The sequence below is a fragment of the Phyllopteryx taeniolatus genome, chromosome 15, assembly GCF_024500385.1.
Source record: "Phyllopteryx taeniolatus isolate TA_2022b chromosome 15, UOR_Ptae_1.2, whole genome shotgun sequence".
Lineage (NCBI taxonomy): Eukaryota > Metazoa > Chordata > Actinopteri > Syngnathiformes > Syngnathidae > Phyllopteryx > Phyllopteryx taeniolatus.
The window spans coordinates 6,900,823-6,923,452 of record NC_084516.1 but is presented as its reverse complement, the minus strand read 5'-3'; the positions used below and the strand labels follow the sequence as shown (position 1 = coordinate 6,923,452).

The window sequence follows — 22,630 nt, the reverse complement described above, 5'->3', positions numbered from 1 at the left end:
CTGCTGCAAAATGTTTTACATGAAAGAAATTAGAATCCAAATATGAGTTCCTTACTTGCGCTAAAATATTTTTTTTGTGTTACGCAAGAATTATAGTTATTAGGCCCCGTCTAAAAATTCCAGATCAAAGATGTTTTATATAAATACATATAGTAAGAAAAGTCTTTATCGTTTAGTAAATAGGAATCCGTTTTTAGGCCCTCTTTAAACATCCCTGCGCAAAAATATTCGTATTACTAATAAGAAAAATACGTTTAATTCCCAATTTACTTTTAAAAATGTTTTGATTTCATTATACTGTATATGTATTTAAAATATATAATAAATAATATTTTTTAGGCCTCCTCAAAACACGCCTGCCCAAAAATGTTTTATATGCAGGTAATTCAGATAAAAATCTTACAATTAATTCCTATGCTACTTCTTGTCTCTATTAATTTCTAACTCTAACTCTTTGGGGTAAGAATTGTAGTTTCTCACCTCCCTCTAAATATGCCTGCTGAAAAATTATATGTATAAAATATAACAGCTATATAACAGATATGTATAATATAGAACAGGCTTAGATTAATTCTTATTTTACAGGGACTTTAACCAACCTGCTCAAAACTGTTTCATATGAATAAAATATATGAAACATTTTTGAGCAGGTTGGTTAAAGTCCCTGACCAAGACTTTAACCAACCTGCTCAAAAATGTTTCATATGAATAAAATATAACAGCAAAACAACATAGTTTTGTGTTGCTAAAAAGCTTAGAATTCCTTACCATAAGATTTTAGATTTTTTGTATGAATTCTAGTTTGTAGGTCCCCTCCAAACATGCCTGCTAAAAGAATGTTTTATATAAAAACAATCAAACAAAATATTTTTTACCAAATTGGACAGGCCCGGTCAATAAAAATACAAGCAGCATGGGAGTCAACATTATTTGCTTTTTTTTTGTTTTTTTTCCACCCCCCCAACAATAATTGAAACATTGCAATACATACAAAAGTTAGAAAAAAATCTAATTGAGGTCCATGTGGGTTGAAGGCTCGCTATTTGAGAAAGCCATTTAATATTAGGATGCTAGCAAAAGCAGGAAAGTGATTTTTTTAAAACACAAATAAATAAATAGACTTGCAAAAAAAAAAAAAAAAAAAAAAATCACACAAACACTTTGTGTTACGGAAAATTGAGTTTTTGATAGTTTGGACACACAGTCTCTATTTTCTATAGTCACTAGAGGTCTCAGATAAGTTTATTTAGGTACAAAGTTACTAAATTGCCAACACCAAGTGTTCGATCGCTTCGTTACATGCCTTAGCTCTGTCCCTGATTGTCATGGTAACGAAAGCAGAACTGAGACCCCCGCCAAACAAACAAACAACAACAAAAACCAAGACTGATTTGAACCACAGTGTGACAAGTGGATGTTAAGTGTACTGTTATTGCCGATCCTTGGGGAATTTTTAATTGAAGAACGTCACTAACATGTTAAGACAGCTGGGAACTGTTTTCATCATGTGGGCCCTTTAAACATAGATTGATGATGATTTTTCAGTGTAGATGTTTTTGTGGTTTAGTCATTGCTGCTGGTGAGTAGAAAGGAAAATGTTAAGGGTCCATGCATAATGTCAACAGGTCACCTGGATATTAGCTGGTCAGTCGTCGTCGCTGATATTGCTTTAACCCATGTATTTTTAGGAGAATAGTTGCAAATGTTTGAGGGGGAAAAATATTTCCCAAATAATGACTAAAAGAAAATGGTTATTATAATTTAACAGAATAAAGTTTCACATTTTGATGAGGTTAAAAAAATATATATTTGCGTGAAAACTATGTAATTTTTGAGAAAATTTTAAGTTTATCAGAATAAAGTTGAATATTTTAATTTTTCCAAGAGAAAAAGTAAGGAAATTGTCACATTTCTCAATAAAAATAAAAAGGTACTATCAACAGAAAAAAGTTATTCACGTACGAGAATTTTTTTTTATTTCAGTAGTTTTAAATTTGTATTTACCATGCATGACATTGTGAATTTATGAGGGGGGAAAGTTGGTACAAATGAGGACAAAATTATATTAAAAAAGGTATTAATTTATGAAAATAACGTTGCCATTTCAAATTGGAAATTTAAGTGGAAAAAAGTAATTATCAAGTCTCGATAGTATCAGAATCGTTATTAATGTATAAAAAATGAGGAAAAATAGTAATAATTTTATGTGTATGAAATTGGCATTTATGAGAAAAAGTCCTACTTTATTCAGAATAAAATGTATTTTGTAGATTTATAAAGGTAAAGTTTGGTATTTATGAAAAAAAGTCTTAATATTGAAAAAGTTATTATGAAGTTATTTATAACAGTGATTTTAGGAGGAAAAAAGTTGTACATTTATGGGGGGAAAAAAATTGTATATTTACAAGAAAAAAAAAGTGTGGGGGGGAAAAAAGACATGGAAAGAGTCCATGCAGAATATAAGCCAGATAGCGCTCTAGTCTATGTCGAGGTCAGAGTCGTCGTCGTCGCTGAGATTGCTCTGAATGATGGCGCCGTTGCGGACGGTCTTGGTGACCGCGAGGACCTTCTCGGGCAGCATGCCATACTCCTGCAGCAGGGCCTCCACGTCCACGGCGAAGAAGTCCTCGCCCAACTGGTCGGTGAGCCGCACAAAGTTGCCGATGAGATCTCCGCCTTTGTAGACGAGTAGGGCGGGCAGAGCGCTGTCCCGGAAGAGCGCGCTGGTGCCGACGGCCGAGCTGCGCACGCTGCAGAACTTGACCAGCGGGTACTCGTGCGCCAGGCACGCCAGGCTGCCGCTCATGGCCTCGCAGCCCACCACGTCGGGCTCGTAGATGTGGATCACGACCGGCGTGTTCTTGTCCTCCTCGTCCAGCGCCTCCAGGAAGTCCTCGCCGCCAGCCAGCTCTTGGACGCGCTCGAAGCGCTTGCCGCGACACAGCTGCCGCCGCATCTCCTCCATGCGCTGTGTGCGGTAGTGCTGCAGGAAGTCTTCGTCGTCCTCTTCCTGCTGGAGGATGTTGTACTCCTGCATGGTCATCTGCGCGCAGGAAATGTACATGAAAAATAAAATGTGGATAAAAAATGTTTGCAACATTTTAGGAATAATTTTCAGAGGAAAAAAAAGTTGCACATTAATAGGGGGAGGGGGCTGGGGGGGAAGCACATTTTTCTTTCTGGATTTATGAGAACTTAACTTTTTTTCTGTCACAATTATCATGAAAATTATGCCTCTTTTCATAAATAACTTTATTCTCCTAAAATGGCCATTTTATTCTTCTCAATTAAATATTTTTCTGTTAATAAGATTTTATTCTCAAGGAAAATTACTTTTGCACCTTATTTGTAACATGAAAAAAAAGTTAATTTATGAGAACAAAATGCCATGTTAAGAGCATGAAGTTTTATTGTTTTTGTTTTTTTTAGAAAAATGTCAGCATTTACAGGGACAAAAGTCTTAAATCCAAAATGTAATCTTGATTACGAAAAAAAGAAGTTATTAATTTACAGGAATAAAATGGGCTCTTTGCACAAAATCTCCCGCATTGCGGAAGAGCGGCCCGTCTTTTGCGGTTTTGAACGACTGCGTTGTTCTACACGCCGTGTTTACAGGACTTGCTCAAACTACAAAACACAGACGTACACCGTCCTTGTAAATCCTCCTCCAAAGCACTGAGGGGCAATTAAGAGAAGGGCTTGAAGATAACTGCCGCTTCTTACATTGTAAAGGCTATTTTTAAGAGGAGGAAAAAAAAAGCATAATTTTAAGGGGGGGGGGATCAAATTTTGTCCAAATTTTTTACAGGGGGAAAAAAGGGAAATAGTTTGGAATCTGGCCCTCTGTGTAAAAGAGTTGCATTTAGTGGCTAAACAAATGCTGCTGCTGCAGAAGAAGAAGGGCGAGACATATTGTATGAAGAATGACGCTGCACTTTTTGCTCGGCTACGTGGCTTACTTTGCCTTTGATTTTCTCCTGCAGCTCCTTCTGCTTCTCCTTGTCTTTTTCCAGGTCCAGGTCAGAGCGGCACGTCATGGACAGCTTCTTGATCAGGCGCTCCATCTCGTTCTTCTGCTCCTGCTTCTGCTCCACCTCCAGCTGCTTGTACTTCCTCCAGTCATTGATCACGCCTTTTGGTCCTGGATGATCACAATAACCGCTGCGATTTTACATCGGTGTACCTTTTCATATGTACAGCGAACTCCCAGCTAGGCATGGGCCGGTTCCCTGTTTCAAGGTATACCGTGGTTTTAAAAAGTTACTGTTTCAAAGCCGCTAAAATGGTTTGCAAATGAAAAGTTCATTTTCATTCAAGACAGCCAGGTTTTGTTTGCGACTTCCAGGAGAAACCCGTCTGAGTAGACTATATACGGGCCTTCATGTCGGCGGATCAATGCAGTAATTGGCAACTGATTCAGTGCGGCTACGGCCGCGTGAGAACGCAAGGTGCCTTCAGGGATACTGCGTAAATGGGAGTGAATGTGTTCTTTGGTGATTCTTTCGTAATACAGCACGATTGTAAAAATTGATGAGGTTTACTAGAAAAATTATTGTTTGTGTCAGAATGCTTTAGTTAAAACTCCGTACGATCACACTGTCATGATATGGAATTTCGTTTTGTAATATAAGAATAGATCAAATAAAATATTTTGTTAATATAGTCAGCCAGAGTCCTTTCACCATTGTTCCTCTCACACAGGGTTACATGTTTTTGTTTTAATTCCTAATTTTAAAAAAGACCATTCAAGCAAGATTTTTATCATGTTTTTGAGATTGCAGGGTGAAAGCTGCAGCCGGCTACTAGTGTGGACTGAATGGGAAAACTAAATGACAGTATCTTAAGGGGAATAGCCCGTCAAAAACAAAAAAGAACTATGAAATAGTTCATTTTTGAAATGGTGCACTTAGTTCAAAAATTTTGAATTATGAACTAAACTAGCTCATTTGTGGAACGGTGAATTGAACTGAACTAGTTCGCGTAGAAAATGAACTTTCCCAACCCAGGCTCTGACGTTACTTCACAAAGCGGAGAAGAGCAGAGAAGTAGCTACTCATTTCCTGAGAAATAAGTACCTTTACTGCTGTGCTACATTTTGATTGTATTGTATTGATTGTAGAAAAAAAGACTGTTGATTCGGGCGGCACGGTGGCGGACTGGTTAGAGCGTCAGCCTCACAGTTCTGAGGACCCGGGTTCAATCCCCGGCCCCGCCTGTGTGGAGTTTGCATGTTCTCCCCGTGCCTGCGTGGGTTTTCTCCGGGTACTCCGGTTTCCTCCCACATCCCAAAAACATGCATGAATTGGAGACTCTAAATTGCCCGTAGGCATGACTGTGAGTGTGAATGGTTGTTTGTTCCTATGTGCCCTGCGATTGGCTGGCAACCAGTTCAGGGTGTACCCCGCCTCCTGCCCGATGACAGCTGGGATAGGCTCCAGCACGCCCGCGACCCTAGTGAGGAGAAGCGGCTCAGAAAATGGATGGATGGAAGACTGTTGATTCGTCTTTTACCTTTACCAATGTACCTATGGAGCAAGTTCTATGGAAAGGAAGTCGTTGATATTTACCCATCCATTTTCCATGCCGCTTATCCTCACTTGGGTCGCGGGCATGCTGGAGCCTATCCCAGCTATCTAATTGCAATACTGATTACAGTCGTTTATGTAACATCGGTTTATAATTGTGTACATGCGAGATGTATGGCGTTAGTGCTTTATGATCGTCTAGTTTAAGTGCTTTACCGCCACCTTGTGGCATCTATAGACAATTCCAAAACCCTTGAGGGTTTGTCAATCACTCGAAGATCTTTGCTATTAGCGGCAGGGCTCGGTCTCTTGCGAATAGTGGGGTTTAACGGTATCGGAGTGTGTTCGGAGGAGCTACCAGTGTTGACCGCGCTGCCGTCAGCGCTGTAGTCAAGCTCAGGCTCATTGGCGGCGCCATCTCTTATGGTTTTGGCCTCCCCCTCGTCGTCCTCGTTATCGCTGCCTTCGTCCTCGCTGCTGCTGTAGTAGTACTGCAGCTTCTCCCCGAGGAGCTTGTCGTCCAGCGTCGTCATGGCAACACCTCACGTGATTGGCTACCAGGGCGAACAGTTATGATATGGTGTCTTAGCTGAAATATTTCCTAGAATTAAGAATAAATATTATATAATAAAGTCACATCATTACTAGAAAAAAATGCCTTCATTTTTACTTGAGTGAAAGCTTAAATAAAGTTATGTTACAATTAATAAAACAGTAATTTTAGGAAAACAATAGGAAAATAAATATTTGGAATAATCCATCCATTTTCCATACCGTTTATCCTCACTGGGGTTGGGGGTATGCTGAAGCCTATCCCAGCCATATTCGGGAAAGAAGCGGGGTACGCCCTGAAGTGGTTGCCAGCCAATCACAGGGCACATAGAAACAAACAACCACTCACACTCACATTCACACCTATGGGCAATTTAGAGTTGTCAATTAACATCCCATGCATGCCACCATGCCGCCGTTTTGCAATAATGTATAAATAAAATTATGACTCAATTTCATTAGAAATAGTTGTCATTTTTAAGAGATTAACAATAATATTTAAATGAACTCTTATGATTTTATTTTATAGGAACAAAGTTGTATTTTTACAAGAATAACATTGCAATATTACCAGGAAAAAGTTATTACTTTAAGTCACTGATGGTGTAGTGGTACACTCGCCTGACTTTGGTGCAGGCAGCGTGGGTTCAGTTCCCACTCAGTGACGGTGTGATTGTGAGTGTTAATGGTTGTCCGTGTCTATATGTGCCCTGCGACTGACTGGCGACCAGTTCAGGGTTTAGTCCGCCTTTCGCCCGAAGTCAGCTGGGATAGGCTCCAGCGTCCCGCGACCCAAACCAGGATAAGCGGTGTTGAAAATGGATGGATGGATGGATGAAGTTATTACTTTACAGGAATAGAACATTGTTGTTAGTTATTGTTGGTTAATAAAGTTATAATATTGCATGGGGGAAAAAAACGTTATTTTAAGAGAATAAAGAGTTGTTAATTTATGGCAATAAAATCTAAACTTTACAAGTAGCACATTCACAAGAATACAAGTTATAATTTTTATGAAGGAAAAAAATCTTAATATGAACAGAAAATAAAAATAATACACCTTTCAATTTTGGGTGTATGAAATGTATTTCGCAATAAATGAACGATAAAGGTGTACTTTTTACAAGATTTTAATTTACTAGAATAAAATTTTCATTTCAAGAGAAAAAAATAAATCATAGTTTTGTTGGCATACAGTTGGACTTTTACAAGAATAAAATGAGAATCTTACCCAACGGAAGTTATTTTAAGAGAATAAAATTGGAATTTTAGAAAAATTAGATTGTAATAGTACTGTACAATAATTTGTAATTTTTTTAAACGGCAATTCAGTTCTAAGTTTGTTAGAATAAAGCTGCAAATGAATGTTACTAAAATCTTAAAAACGAGCAGAAGTTATTTTACGAAACTAATATAATTTTATGAGGACATCTGCAGTTTAATGACATCCTTTCACTATTTTTAATAAGGCCTTATCACTCTATAAATACAATATTAATGTATGCGCATCAACAACCATCTTATTCACTTGACTGTTGTTTTGTATGAACATGACAGCTGTGTCAGAAAAAAAACATCTAAAACAAAATACACCCACACACAACTTAATTCAGAATTGCTCAGTGAGTATAATAATGAGAATAAAATTTATCTAATCTGCCAGAAAGAAAGAAAGAGATTATGTGAAATTAGGGCATCCAGACTATAATGCAGATTTATAATTCAGGTTTAGCATTTTAAACTAAACCACAGATGGCGCACGCAAACTTAACTAGAGCATGTAAATACCATATGTACTGCTCAGTTGTTCTTTTGTTTTTCTTCATTATTTTGAGTTTCAAGGTAATTTATTTTTCAATTGATTTATGTTTTTAGTGGTACTGATAGTGGAGAAATCAGTCCATATGAAATGGTCACCAAGATGGTATTTAAATGTTTATTAACGGTCAACTTGACGACGTTAAATATACATTTTAACATGGTAGCAAGAGTTCCCCGGGAGAGAAACTAATCCAATTATGTCGTTTATTAAGAAGGACAATTTACTCAAGGGCTAAACAACGTAATGTGAACTAGGTTAGCTTTAGCCACGAGCTCACTTTACATTAAAATAGCTTAATGAATATTATCTCGAGTCTCACCCATTTAAAATACAATAAAATGTGGGGGAAATGTGCACACAACCGACTCTTACCTCGTTTTACGACCAATTCGTTGCAGTAGTGCTAAATGTGCCGCCGAGCGTCAGTGATGCTACTCCGGCTAGGATGCTATTGCTAACTCCCATAAACCTCAATCTGTCACCGTACGTGATGCGTTCATGATTTTCACAGAAAATCCGCTGTTGCAGTGACACGCACCTGTGCCATACTCCGGCGTCCATTTAACCGGGCATGAGCTCTGTAATGACGAATCCCATGCACATGAATGCCAAAAATGTAATTTGCCCTAGGCCGATATCTGTAATTAAATTTTGAGTAGGCAAATTTTAATTACATAGCTGTCATTTTGCCTAGTCACAATTACTTTACAGATATCTATAATGTTAATTCTTGAGAGAGAGCATATTAGCCAGTTCAATTTCTTACTTATTCAACAAGATGATTCAATTGCTTAGTGTTGTGCAAAAAAATGAATTTCAATTAAGGTCTGCACTGAAATATTCCATTCATTTTTTAAAAACTATTTTATGATAATGCTCAAATATTTTGAGCAGACCGTTAAACACAAAAATAAATATTTTCATTCAAAATGTAGCTTTTAATTTTAATTTGGTATTATTTGTTTCATTGTCTGATCTCATTTTAGGTCAAATTTAAAAACATGTTATTGTCTCACTTGTAGTTAGGGAGCCGATCCCAGGTGATTTTGAGCGAGACGCTGGGTACACACAGGACTGATTGCCAACCGACAGCAGGGCACATAGTACAGATGAACAACCATTCACACTAAGGACAAAATAAGAGTCTTCAATGAACCTAAGGTGGGTGTTTTGTACGTCTGAGGAAGCCAAAGCACCCAGAGAAACCCCACAACAGGGACAACTTGCAAATGCCACACAGGAAGGAATTTGCAGATGTGCAAACACCACCGCTACAATCCTGCAGCCTGCTTGAATAACATGTAATAATAATAATAATAATACAGTAATATCAACATGTTACAGCAAATATTTGTACGAAAAACAGCAAAACGAGTTTATCGCGTGCCATCATTAACCTCAAAATGTATTTCGGTATCGTCGTAACCGTGGACCCGCGGTGCTTGTGCTGCTCTTATAACAATAACATGAAAAGGAAGGCCACTTCGGACAGGCTAAAATAATCATACAGATAAGCATTTAACCAAGTTCACTTGCGGTATCTACAATGCAGCTTATGTTATCAAAATCATATGTGCTGTGAGAAACACTTTTTTTTTTTTTAAATCAACATTTTACATCCTGTGATTAAGTTCTCCTGTTTCATAGTCGCTCTCAGTTTTCCGTCTCTCGCCAAAAGAAACAAGACTGGCAGCGAATGGAGGGCGGAAGGTGACTGTGGCAAAGGAGGCCGCAAAAGGTGGAGGAAAATGAAAAGAAGCAAAACAAAGACTTTGATCTCCTCCAATTTTAATGAACGCACTTTTAACCACAGCTTGTCTCGAAGTTTTTCTTTTTGAAACTCTATAAGACAGACTTTCATCCGAGGACTGCGAGACCCACGTTTGCAGCCAAACACTGTGTTGATTTCCTGGCTTAAGTTCCAAGTGCGAGGCTGCAAAAAATAACACGGCTGTGTCGTGGTGAACTGCGGATCCTGTGTTCAAACACGCTGCGTTGCCTCATGAGGAACGGCTCATTTAGTTTAAAGCACATTTGCACTATAGGGGACTGTAAAATGCCGTTAAAACATGTCACAGCTCATCCGTCCTAACGCTTCGCTCCTCTGGCGGCACTCGGAACGCCACGTAACGGCAAGTCCTGGAATTGAGACACACCAGGTTCTTCAGCGTAGCAGAGTTGACGATGTCAAAGCCCACACGGCCCCCGAAAGTGCTGGGCTTCCAGTACTCGGGGGAGCAGATGGGGTTACCCAGGAGGCCTTTGAGGGAGAACGGCGCGCCCATCTCCACCATGCTCTCTCCGAATATGGACCCCGGCCGGGGACTTTCCAGCAGCATGCCGGGGTAAAATTCAAGAGCATCAATGTCGCCGTAGAACTCCTCAAGAGTGAGCGCTATCTCCTCGTTGTCTGCCAAATAAAAGTCATCAAAAGATAGAATCACATTTTCAGTCAGTACTATCCTAGCCATGGTTTTGCTACCGTAGACAAATGGATTTACAATGTGAAGTTGCCCCTCACGTTTTTTTGAGGGGGCCGGTTTGGATAGTTGAAAAATCTTCTGCTTGCAGAGGCAGCATATTGTTGCAAAACGCAATTAAATAATAAAATAAACAGACCCCAAAGTCAAATCCAGAGTTGTTTTGAGTCGTGAAAATAAGTTGAAACAAGCGCTAACGCCTAACTGTTATTCCTCTGTACACCAATTCACATCACGACACACACTGACAATAATTAACAGCAAGGGTTGAGCCACTTCTGGGGCTTTATCCCGAGCATGTATTTTCAGCTTGTCTCACTGTCTTGTCAAATGTATCAATCACATGCTTTTCGGCGGCCGCTCACTTTCTTTAGCTCACCTGTGAACTCTCTGAAGGACGTGTATGGCTTGAGGTTGAAGCGTTTCCTGTACTCGTTGAAGGGCTGCATGCGCAGCTGCCGCGACTCCCTGATGGTCCTCACGGCTACAGGCGTCACCACAGGGTTGATGTTGTGGCCCCCGCCGATCTGAGGGAAAAACAAATGGGACCCATGTGACCACCATAGACTTTGTCAGCTTTCACATGCAATTTCTGAGGGAACTGACATTATCTAGTTATTATCATTCAGGGAAAATTATAATGTGACGGCACGGCATCAAAGCACTTAATTTCTCTGACATCATCCCCTATACTTTGTTTATACTTTCATTTACTTTTTTATTTATTTATACTTTATTTACTCAATAGTACCCCCTTGGAACGTTAGAAAAAAAAATACCTCTGCAGCAATTCTAGATCATATTAGATTCCTATTAAAACACATATGGACTGTTTTTAATTGTGGAAATAATGCATAATACAGCAAATATTGAAAAATATGCGAGTAATTGTTGCTGCTCTTAAAATGTTCATAATTGCCTAAATTAATGATTTATACGGTGAATATACCACAAACTATGGTCCCAAAACACTTAAATATAATTTCAAACTCATTTTACAACATTACCTTTTTAAAAAAAAACGAAAAAAAACCCAAATGCTTAATATGCGTACGGCAAATAGAATCCGTAACAACCCAGGCGAAACGTAGCTCCTCCCCTACATACAAAGCTTGTCTCTCAGTGGAGATGTATCCCTTTGACATACTTCTTTGAAACCGATTCCTATTTAGACAAGGCTTTGGCGCCATTTTGGAACATGTTAGAGTATTAAAGAAAGAGCTCAGAAACCGAGAATAGGTAAAGTTGCAAATAGCCAATCACGAATAAGCGGGGGATTACTGTATGTCCCCCTTAAATCAGAGGGAATTGCATCTACTAAATCTGTTTCTGTTACCGCTTTTTCTCAAGATGATTGCGTCATGCCAGACTTTGGGCGAAAGGCGAGGTTCACTCTAGACTGGTCACCTGCCAATCGCAGTGACGCAAACATAGTGTAACTGTTAAAACGAAGCGTCAAGTCATGCCCGATCACAAACTGTCAAGGAATACTGAACCAAGAATACTGGAAGACCGAGTGTGATTGCCACTAAAGATTCACTCTGGTATTCGACTATTTCATCCGACTGGATTACCCTACTGTCTGAGCGCTCGTTACCTGGCCAGCCACTTGCCGGGAAAAGGCGTCCACCAGCTTGTCCACGCCGTAACGTGTGAGCACGGACATGTTGAAGAGGAACTGGGGGTAGGAGAGCTCATCCCCGTTAATACGGAAGCTGTCGGGCATCAAGGAGTGCCAGTGGTAGAGCTGGCTGAACTCCAGGGCGATGCGGTTCCCATACTGGAACTGGGCATGGAAGAGGAGGGTGGGGTCGAACTTTAACTGCAGCAGGTAGCCGCTGAGGTGCTGCACGTATTCTTCGATCACTATTCGGATGGTCTCACCTAGGGAGGGCAAGAAGTGCAATGAAAACCCTATGAAAGGGGGCGTCAAATGTTGGTGTTTTACATTTAATACAGAGCAGTGATCCAATTGCAAAATTCACAAAGTATATACAGTACATTGCAGGCACTTGCACACATAGAACACACGTGGTACTCAAGCACATCCCCTTTTGCCTTGAATGAAAAAAATTCATTTTTTTTGGGCCACTGTGCTGCCCGGCCGGCTTCAACTAATGATTATTTTAATAATCAATTCAATTAATCTGTCAATTATTTTTTCGACGAATCGGATACAAAACTTTTAATTTCCATTCCTTGATTCAAAAACAAGACATTATTTCAAATTGAAAGTGCTGAAAAATGCACATGAATTGATTATGAATCAGTTACTGGCTTGTCAGAAAATGGGCAAAGATCTTGATTGTTTTCAAAAGTAATAGCAGATGTTTGCAAATGTCTTGTTTTGATGAAACACAAAGAGAATCAGTCTGCGTTTATGGTGGACTACATTTTAACCTTTACAGAATATTCACTGTTGAGAGGCTGGACAAGTTAAACGTCTCTAAACGATTAATTAAGGATCAAAATAGTTGTCGATTAATTAAATTGTCCAATAATCAATTAATTGTTGCACCTCTAATATATCTAAATAAAGTGGTATATATTTCCATTGTGTGGTTTATAATTAGTATAGAGCAATAATTAGATTGCAACATTAATGCGCAATTGGGTATACAATGTTTTGCTGTCAGCCACTAGTTATATACAATATAAATATGCTGTCATGATTGAGCCATATGAACCCCGCCTACAGCAAATACTGTAGATGGACAAATGTGAGATACCACCATGAAAATAAATAAATAAATTAATTAATTAATTTTTTAAAATTACATTTCTGTCCCTGGCAGACAACTTACATTTTAGTTTAATCAAATATAAAATTAAAATAAACGTTAAATTGCTCACCAATGATGATGAGTCGCGTGGTCTGGAACAGCTGCTCGTCATCCCAGCTGGGATGCTCGGCTTTTAGGAGGTCGCACACACGGTTGTGCTCCCTCAACCACAGCGTGGCATACAATCCCAAGCCGGGCAGGAGTCCGAACACTTCCTGGCCGATAGCGAACTGATCCTCGGGGGCCACGCCCTGGTGGTAGCTCATCTTGACGGGGGCTTCAGCTACAGAGGGAGGGTACATCTCTCCATCAATCAACTAATGGGGAAAACAACAGCACAACAAGGTCCTAACACTTAACATGTATTTTGATATTACAAACATTTAGCACCAAAAGCATGCTAACTAGCTGGTAGCAGCTAAAATAAGCCATAAATTAGTCAATTTATAATTAATGTACGAGGGCTTTACTCCACCTGATACTTAAGTTTCCCGTCTTTTAACAGTCGAAGCTTAAGTTGCCGCTCCAGGTTATCTCCGTAAACGTGCCCCGCGTCCACCTGTACAAAAAATATCAGAATAATACTCTGTCTAATTTTAAATAATCACATTTCTAAAAATAAAAGGCAAGGTATAAAGGAAAAAGTACTAATTCAGAATGAAAAATTGCAGTACGAAAAATGTTGCAAGGATGCTGCTTTTTTTTTTTTTTTTTTTTTTTTTAGAAAGAAGTTGTGATATGATCATGTTGAAATAGTACAAGAATAATGAAAAACATTGGAATATTAAGAAAAAGTTGGAATATGACCAAAAACTACTAGTTTTACAAGAATAAAGTTGTGATATCACGAGACAAAAAGCTGTATCACGAGAAGGTAGTTGCAATATGACGAAAAACTGATATTATAACTGAAAAAAATCAAAGTTTCACGAGAAGTTGTCCCAGGGTGAAAACAGTTTAGAACCATGGATCTACATAGCAGAAGTACTTATATGTTCCAGAGTCTGTTAATTATGGCGTTCCCAAAGGGTCCCTTCTTGGCACTGTTTCAATTAACATTTAACCATCTTCTACTTAACTGACAATATGCTCCACAAATTTGTACATATTCTTTTACATGTTTATATTATACACTATGACAATCCCATTTTCATTTTCTTAGCGAGCACTTTGTACTGGAGTTAAGAAAAAACACAACATATGAGCGTGTTAAATGGACTCGCATGAACTGACCCCGTGCGATAGGGCCTTTGTGAAGCCCAGGCCCATGCGGTTGTAGGTCTTGAAGAACTGGTGGGTAAAGTGCTGCGCGAAGAAGGCAAACATGAGGTTGGAACCCTGTGGGTCGGCCCTGAACTTCCTTCGCTTCAGCAGCTTCTCCACTAGCAGCTCAGGGTCGGGCAGCCCAGCTTTGCCTAATAAATACAGACCGTCACAACTTTTTGCTGTCTTATTAATAACAACAAACACTGATGTTCCTCCATGTATTAAGGTAACCTTTGACACCCAGAGGTGTAGGACAGTCTTCAGGCACTGGTGGAAGAATTCGAGTGTAGTAGCTTAGATTGTAGTAAGACTCCCAGCTGAGGTAACCATATTTTGAGTTGTAGGTTGGAGGGCTGGGGATTAAGCTGGACCGCACTGCTCACACAGGCACACACACAGGCACACACACACACACACACACACACACACACACACACACACACACACACACACACACAGAAGCAAAACAATACTGTATGTTTGAAATGTGTCGAAGCATTTAAATGAAATTTCTGTTCTGGAGGGGCTCGGGACCTGTCAGGACAAGTCGCATCAGAACGTCCCTCAGGAAGGTGTTGTTGACGACGTCCCAGAGCCAGTGGAAGTGGGTGAGAATGTACTGCACTGTGTCCGGCCCGGGTTTCAGGAGGCCATGCACCCGAGTCCAGAGCTCCGCTGTGTGAGGACAACAAGGGGTTAGCAAAAGTGAACACTCGCTATGAGGGGCAGCCAGTGCCCTGCTAGGTCCTGTAGATGGATGGCATTATTAAATGCTGCGATTACTTTTCTTTAATGTGTATATCGTATTTAACATCAAGTAATAATTCAATTGCAAAATAAATGTGTATAAATAAATTTGTCTCAAAATCCTGTTAATGCCGATTTTGTCTCACTTTCTTTATGATATGTATTTGGCATTTAATTCAGAGTAGTAATTAAAATCTATCAGATTCAAACAGTCATCTATAGAACGTTGATTTTCTTAGTGCTCGCAGGTGGGATCCACATAAATTGCCTCGATAGCACTCTTTTGGTTGTTGGTGTTTTAATTCAGCCCCCAAATAACATTTGATATGAATGTCTAGACACACACAAAAAGTCTCAAGAACCCAATCAAGAACATACACAGGAAGCCTGCCATTTTGGTATGAAGCAAATATTTTAGGGTCATTTTTAGGTCTTTCAAAGATTGATTTCCCCTAGAGATATTTTTTGCTATTGCTGCAAAATTTGGACTATGTAAACTAGACAGATGGGTGGAACTAAATTGTGGAAAATTCTATTCTTTGTCGTTGTGTGGGGGCCTGCGGGCGGAGCATGGTGGTGAGAATCAATTAGTGCCATTTGCAAACAAGCAAACATTAACCTGCCGCTAATGATTGTCAAGTGAGGCTGGTTAAGCTTTAGGTCAGGGGTGGCCAACCCGCGGCTCGCGAGCCTCATGCGGCTCTTTAACTAGTTTCATGCGGCTCTTCAGGAGCTGTAACATGACATGCGTCAAAAATTCTTGGCTGGCGCTGTCATTCACTCCCCTACAGCTAGATGGCACACTGACCATGTAAGCCTGTTTGAGTGACGTCAAACGAGCGACGAGAGAATCTTTGGTGTGACATCATTTGTGTTGTAAACAATTTCCGACAAGTTACCTCTTGAAATGGCAGGGAAAAAAAGCACATCCAAACGAAAATATGAAGAAGAACACAGGACGTTTTTGCCAGAGTGGGAGAGTTTATATTTTTTTGTTAAACGTAATGGCAAGCCGATCTGCCTTATATGTCACGCAGCATTAGCGCATTTCAAAGCTTCAAATCTTCAGCTCACTCCACCCTAACATCGAACAGGAATTTCCAAAAGGGACTGAACTTCGCAAGAACAAGTTGGTCGCTTTGAAAAGCAGGTGCAGTTTTTCAAAAAAATTACAAAACACTCAGAGACCGTAACGCTTGCATCATATCAGCTGGCTTGGAAGCCAGACTGTTTGAAAGCCCCGCTCGTCACAGATGAGGCTGCGGCTGAGTTGGAGATGATCGACCTTTGTGAGGAGGATCAACTGAAAACTGTTTTAAGGGAAGGGACCGTTGAGTTCTGGAAAAGTGTGCCAATTGAAAAATACCCCAACATCAAACGAGCTGCGCTTAAGATACTGTCCATGTTTGGGTCAACGTACGTCTGCGAGTCTGTGTTTTCTACCCTGAAACATGTGAAATCAAAGCATCGATCTCTTCTGACTGACACTCATTTGAAAGAATTGCTTAGAGTGGCAACAACAGAATACAAGCCAGATTTGAAGAGGATTGTTCAAGATAAGGAATGCCAGAAGTCTCACTAAGCAGCATAGTAAGAGAAAGATGTTATTGAAAATTATTCTTTTATTGTTTGTGGACTTGCTTGAACTGAGAGTTTGTGTGTGTGAGACACAATGTTAACTGTTGAAAATTACTGATATTATCATGTTGGTGTGGTTATTGTCATTAGATCTGGCTGAGCAGAGGTCTGTGTATGCGTGCATACATGATTAAAAGATGATGTTCATGTGTACCCGTGTATGTGGCTCTTTGCAGTAACACAGGAAAAAAAGTGGCTCTTAGTCTCTGACTAGTTGGCCACCCCTGCTTTAGGTCATCTCTGACTAGAGAACGAGAACACAAACATTCACGAGTCAGTTTAATGACTGTTTGACTTTTCTTTATTGCAGTCCTGACATTTTCTTTCACTTCACAATTACAGAAACGGTTTAGTGTCATTGACAAACGGGATTGCATTAAGCGGGGTAAACACAAAAACTTTAAGCGTCTAAATCGATTTTTAAAATGTGAGACACCACCTAATGATGAAAGAAAATCGCAGTGTGTCCTTACTGCTTTTACAGTGTGTGGTGTACTTGAGATGACCAATACAGCACACCACAACACACATAACCATATCTCCACTCACAATCTTAACTCACCCCACACCGCAGGATAATAGCACACCATAATCTTGCAGCAACAAACTTAGTAGCTTTGCTGACTTTCATACCTTTCACTATTCACTTACATAACAATTCCCCACTGTTTGCGAGGAAAATACTCCTGGACAGTGTGCAATAATGTATACATATTTAAGATGTACAACTGAAAGAAGTGGACAGAATCATTTTTTGCCGATAGCTGGGATAGGCTCCAGCAGCCCACAACCCTAGTGAGGATAAGCAGTAAAAGATAATGGCTGGATGGATGGATGGAAATGCAAGCTGCCAAAGTGGCTCGTGGGAGTGACGGTGCTGCCAGGCACTGCGGAAATTTACCCACATTTGGCAGGATGGTGGGTGTTAATGTCAAGCCCTGTATATATTGTATTTGTATATTTTACCTTAACTCAAAAGTCTTTGAAAAGGTGCTGGACCAGAGACGGAACGGGACCCAGACTTCAACTGGCCCTATTTGCGGTCCCTGCCAGCCCGAACTGATCACTCGTGCATCAAAAGCTCAAATTTGGCCCAATTGTCGGTATGTGTGTACCGCGCTTTAACAGAACAGCGTGATGTGTGAGGTCTCCTTGTTTGTGTGAAGCCGAGCGGCAGAGCTGGAGGCTGCTACCGTGCTCCCTTCACATATTTGGGACTAGACCAGAGGTGGGCAAAGTATGGCTCACGCACCGCATGTGGCCCGCTCCGTTCTGTAATGTAGCCAACCAAGAATTTCAATGATCCTGTAATATTTGTTGTATCACTTTAGCCCTTTTCCCTATAATTGGTTCAGTAAAATGTAAATGATTTTGTATTCATTTTTCATGAATTTATCTCATTAAATAATTGATTAATGTATTTATTGTAAATACAATAAAATAGATTGAACAAAAAGCAATCCATATACTGTACATTTTATTATTTTACTAAAGAATGAATTTATTTATTGTTAATAATAAACCTTATCTACAAATCTACTTTATAAATTACATGTGGCCATTGAGCACAAAAGCCAGCCCACCCCTGAGGTGGTCAGGTTTCTTATTTTATTTTATAGTTTGGCGATTCACACAATTCTTCAAAACATCTCTCATGGCTAATTAGTGTGCCTTGAAGGATAATCAGTTGTGCTTTGAGAAATGATCCAATTTCTCGTAATTGATCTGAAAATCATTATCATAATCCCATTTATTTATAAGTACTGAATCTTTGTTTATCTATCTATCTATGCCAGTGATGTATAGTGACAGGCAAAACAACTAAATGCTCTTCCACTAGATGGCAGAAGGTACAATTAACCTTTGTATTTACCTGCTCCCATTCATACAACAGAAAGATAGCTCTGCGTTGAACGAAACAGGCCCAGATTTCACACAGAGTGAGTAAAGTGAAACCAGATCATCATTATTTGAGTCCATATACTTTTGGTGACATGTTTGTTTGGTGCTGTGCCGTGAGATTTTTCAATGTAAAACATGTGCCTTGGTTCTATAAAGGTTAGGTCTAGACTATTAAGGTGGAACACTGTAAGGCGGACTACATTCTCTTATTTTCTCATTTACAAGCAATAAGGGGGCCCCTTTCACCCTCTCCATCTGGGATAGTTCAAATTCCTCTCTCTCTCCCAAAGAGGATATGAAGGGATGTCACGGATGTGAGGCGAGGGATGAGTGGACTCACGGACGGTGCAGTTCTCCCCATGGTAGCCGGTGCGGGTGCAGTCACACTCGTAGTGGTCGTCTGCGTATCTTACGCACACACCCCAGTGCTGACAGGGCAAGTAGCAGCACGGGTTTACTGCGGAGACAAGTGTCAACAAGTGTCACTGTCACCTACTTAAACCCAAGCATCTTTTTCTTTTCTTTCTTTTTTTTTTTTGTTTTGTTTTTACAGCTGCTTCTCCCTGCATGTGGTTGACACACAAAAACGTATTAATGGCTGTAGAAGTCATTAACAGCCACCACTGTAGGGACCTTATAGTACAAGTTGTAGAAAACACCTGCAAAATACATGACGTAGTGCCATATTGAATCCACTTCCTTTTGGGATTTGGATGGAAAAACAAAGTCTCTCATTCTTTAGAGATCTTCTAAACTTACAATGAGAAATTAGAAATGTACAGTTGTGGCCAAAATGACATATCCTGGCCAGATTTTGAGTTGTAATGAATTGATGTTTTAAGATTAAAAAAATAATAAATCTTAAAATGTGTTAAGATTTTTTTTTTCTCGAAAATTGTAATAATGAGGCATAGTTCCATGTCCAAAATTACTCATGATCATTATCCATACAGCATGTGCATTTTTAAAAAACTTTATAGTTAATTTTAATGCTCTAAATCAAGGTAGAACTTAAAATAATCTTTTAAAATGGTGCAAAAGATCAAGTTTACTCAGAAATATCTGATAAAATCGTGTATATATATTTTTTTCATTTAAAAAAATAGGCAATATTTTTAAATCAAAATCTCTTCAGACAACTTCTTACAGTCTTGTGCCAATTATGTCATTTCCAGCTCAAAACATTAAAAAAAAAAAAAAATTTTGAGTTTAACTGTATGTGTTACGTACTAAACTAAAATAACCTACAAATGTAGGATTTTGACATTGTGTTGACACTGTAGTGACAGGGTGGGCTACTTCAATTGGTACAACTGCACCATCGAAAAGCCAGTCAACAACCTGTAAATGTCGTTTAGCAGTTATAAACGGTGGGATTTTGGTGCCAATGTAATGACTCAATCCCTCCGATAATTAGATGACAAGATGTAAAATAAACTCAGGGAGAACCTGACGCACAGAGCCAGAAATAAAATACACTGTGTGTAGTGTGTTTATCTTTACAGATACATAAACCTTTGAGTCAGATCCCTGTAGGGTACACACAAAAAAAAAAAAAAAAAAGTGTGAGGTCTGTGTTACTATACAAACAAAAGAAGTACGTATGAGAGTGTCTATGTGAAAGTGTGTGGTTGAGACACGACTAGACAGGTGGAATAAACCGACCAGACGAATCCTGCTAAATTATTCCTAATTGCTTTCAAATGTGACCCACTGCTTGTACAGTGCAGACTCAGTGGGGGGAAAAGTGCAAGGAGGTTCGTCTCCAAACGTGCTGCAGCATGCCCCTCTCGGCCCCCATCCTTCCCAAAGACACTTAGCAGACCTCATCTGCCTGCTATGTGCACTTGGCCCACGCGCTCTAAAGGCGACCAGAGTCATCTTACTGATGAGTGTACCGTGAGAACCGGTGGGGAAAAAAAAGATCAGAGGCGGAAGAGAACGTAAGATGTCGTCATACAGGGAAAGGCACAAAATGTACGACTGTTTTATCTTGTGTAAAGATTACGGTGGGATGGGATGAGACAAAGGCGAAACTGTTTGTTCACGTGTGTGAAAGCTGCTAACACCCATCCTATATTGTGTGCGTGTGTGTGTGTGTGTGTTAAACTGGTCAGACATGCAGGTTTTGCTGGAAAAGTCTGTTTGGTGACAAGAAAATTTTTTATACAGCAACTTGTCCTTTCCAGAGAGGGCTCATCTGGACTGCAGACAGATGCAGATTAAACATGCACTCCTCAATAAGATTTTACAAATCATTCATAACCTTGTAATTTAATTTAATAACACGTAATTTAATAATGCTATTTCATTTGAGGTATCATTCGGACAAAGGTGAAGTATATGTCAGTATATGACAGTTGAGGCATTGCATTGCAGTTTTTGTAAGCAGATCATTCCATTGCCAATTGATATTGGAACCACCACTGATGAAAATATCGAACTTCTAGAGCAGGCGTTCGTGCAAAGTCAGGGACAGTCTTACCGAAGGTCTGCACTCAAATTCATCATTAACAAAAGCTCGATTCAGCAGATAGTGTGACGTAGCATCCTTTGTTGGTTTAAGTCTTAATATTAACTGTGGTTAATGTCTTATTACAATTGCATGATTGTTCGAAATATATTTTTTTTTACACTTGATAAAGGCTTCTTTTAAATTGCAACAGTTTGACTGTAGAACAGGTTTTTCAAATATTTCTATTTCCACTGTTTCCGACGGCAAAAAAAAGTCAAAAATCGGAAGATTCCAGCATACTTAAAATGTCAACCTAAAAATTGGATCCAATTAATTCTGAAGAAGTGTTTCATTGTTTTTATGTATTAATATTAAGTGGGGCGGAAAGGTGGAGACTGGTTAGCAAATCTGCTTCACAGTTCTGAGGTCGTGGGTACAAATACGGGCCCTGGCTTCCTGTGTGGAGTTTGCATGTTCTCCCCATGAAAAGGACTTGCTGGGGTGTGTCTTAACGGGCATGTTTAATGTCCACATTCGTTCCACTGCGGTAAAAGTCTCGAGTGATATTGCAAAAGTGCAAATTGACCGGGTAAACTTTCACCTACCGGTGCCGGATGTCACCTCATCCCCGTGGCACGCAGGTTCCCGCAGCAGCAGCAGAAGAGCGCAGAAGTATCCGAGGAAAGAGGCTACTCGCCGGGGAGGAAGAACGAGAGAGAGAGAGAGAGAGAGAGAGAGAGACAGGCTTGGATTACACAAGAGGAAATCTAGTTTTTCAATTCGTCTTTTCTCACTTACAGCTCATCACAGCAACTCAGCGCGGTGTCATTCCAAGAGCGGCAAACAAACAGCACAGCTTCGAAATCCGAGCGAGAGGTCGTAAATCGGCAGGTTAGCACCGTCGTGTGGGAGAACAAGCACGCCGTGGAGAGCTTTCACCTGCCGGGAGAGAGAGGGGGAGAGCGATAGAGAGAGAGATGGCGCTCCCGGCCCTTTCTTGGCGTGCGCGACATCTCCCCCTGCCTGCACTCACAAACAATGACATGAGGGAAACACTTCGCTGCACCACTCAATAAATAGCGGTCATTGGAAACAGCTCTCAGTCGGATGCAGTGGAAACTACAACAAAAATCATTAATCAGAATTTATTAATACCTATACAATTTAAAATGAGTTTGTACTTAACAACTCTCAGCAGGACCCAGCGCAAACCACAATACTTTTTTTTTTTTTTTTTTAATATTACCATGTTATACTATCTTTTCAGAAATAGCACTCAGAATGGCGGCGAGCAAGCTAGTCAAAAACCCGTCATTCCTTCAGAGCAGAACATCCTTGAACCTTTGCAGATTTTCCCCTCAACTGTGAAAGTGTACCTCATGTTATGGCTGGTTTTTATTATTCCAACTACTGTGAGACTTGATTTTAAAAGTTTAAACCCTAATGGATGAATTGAAGAA

The 22,630-nt window shown here is 39.8% G+C and overlaps 1 protein-coding gene across 1 annotated transcript; it reads right to left on the bottom strand.

The window, feature by feature from the left end:
• Positions 1–914: 914 nt before the first annotated feature.
• pdcl (phosducin-like) lies at positions 915–22,198 on the bottom strand. The gene is made up of 15 exons (XM_061747560.1): positions 21,969–22,198; positions 21,776–21,859; positions 19,056–19,172; positions 14,963–15,103; positions 14,660–14,803; positions 14,396–14,577; positions 13,638–13,721; positions 13,233–13,479; positions 11,977–12,263; positions 10,759–10,906; positions 9,976–10,309; positions 8,916–9,025; positions 5,884–6,066; positions 3,960–4,141; positions 915–3,043 (listed from the first exon to the last, which is right to left on the bottom strand). Exons 1-15 carry the CDS (start codon positions 21,973–21,975, stop codon positions 2,477–2,479), a joined length of 2,817 nt encoding a protein of 938 aa, XP_061603544.1. The 5' UTR covers positions 21,976–22,198; the 3' UTR covers positions 915–2,476.
• Positions 22,199–22,630: the final 432 nt, after the last annotated feature.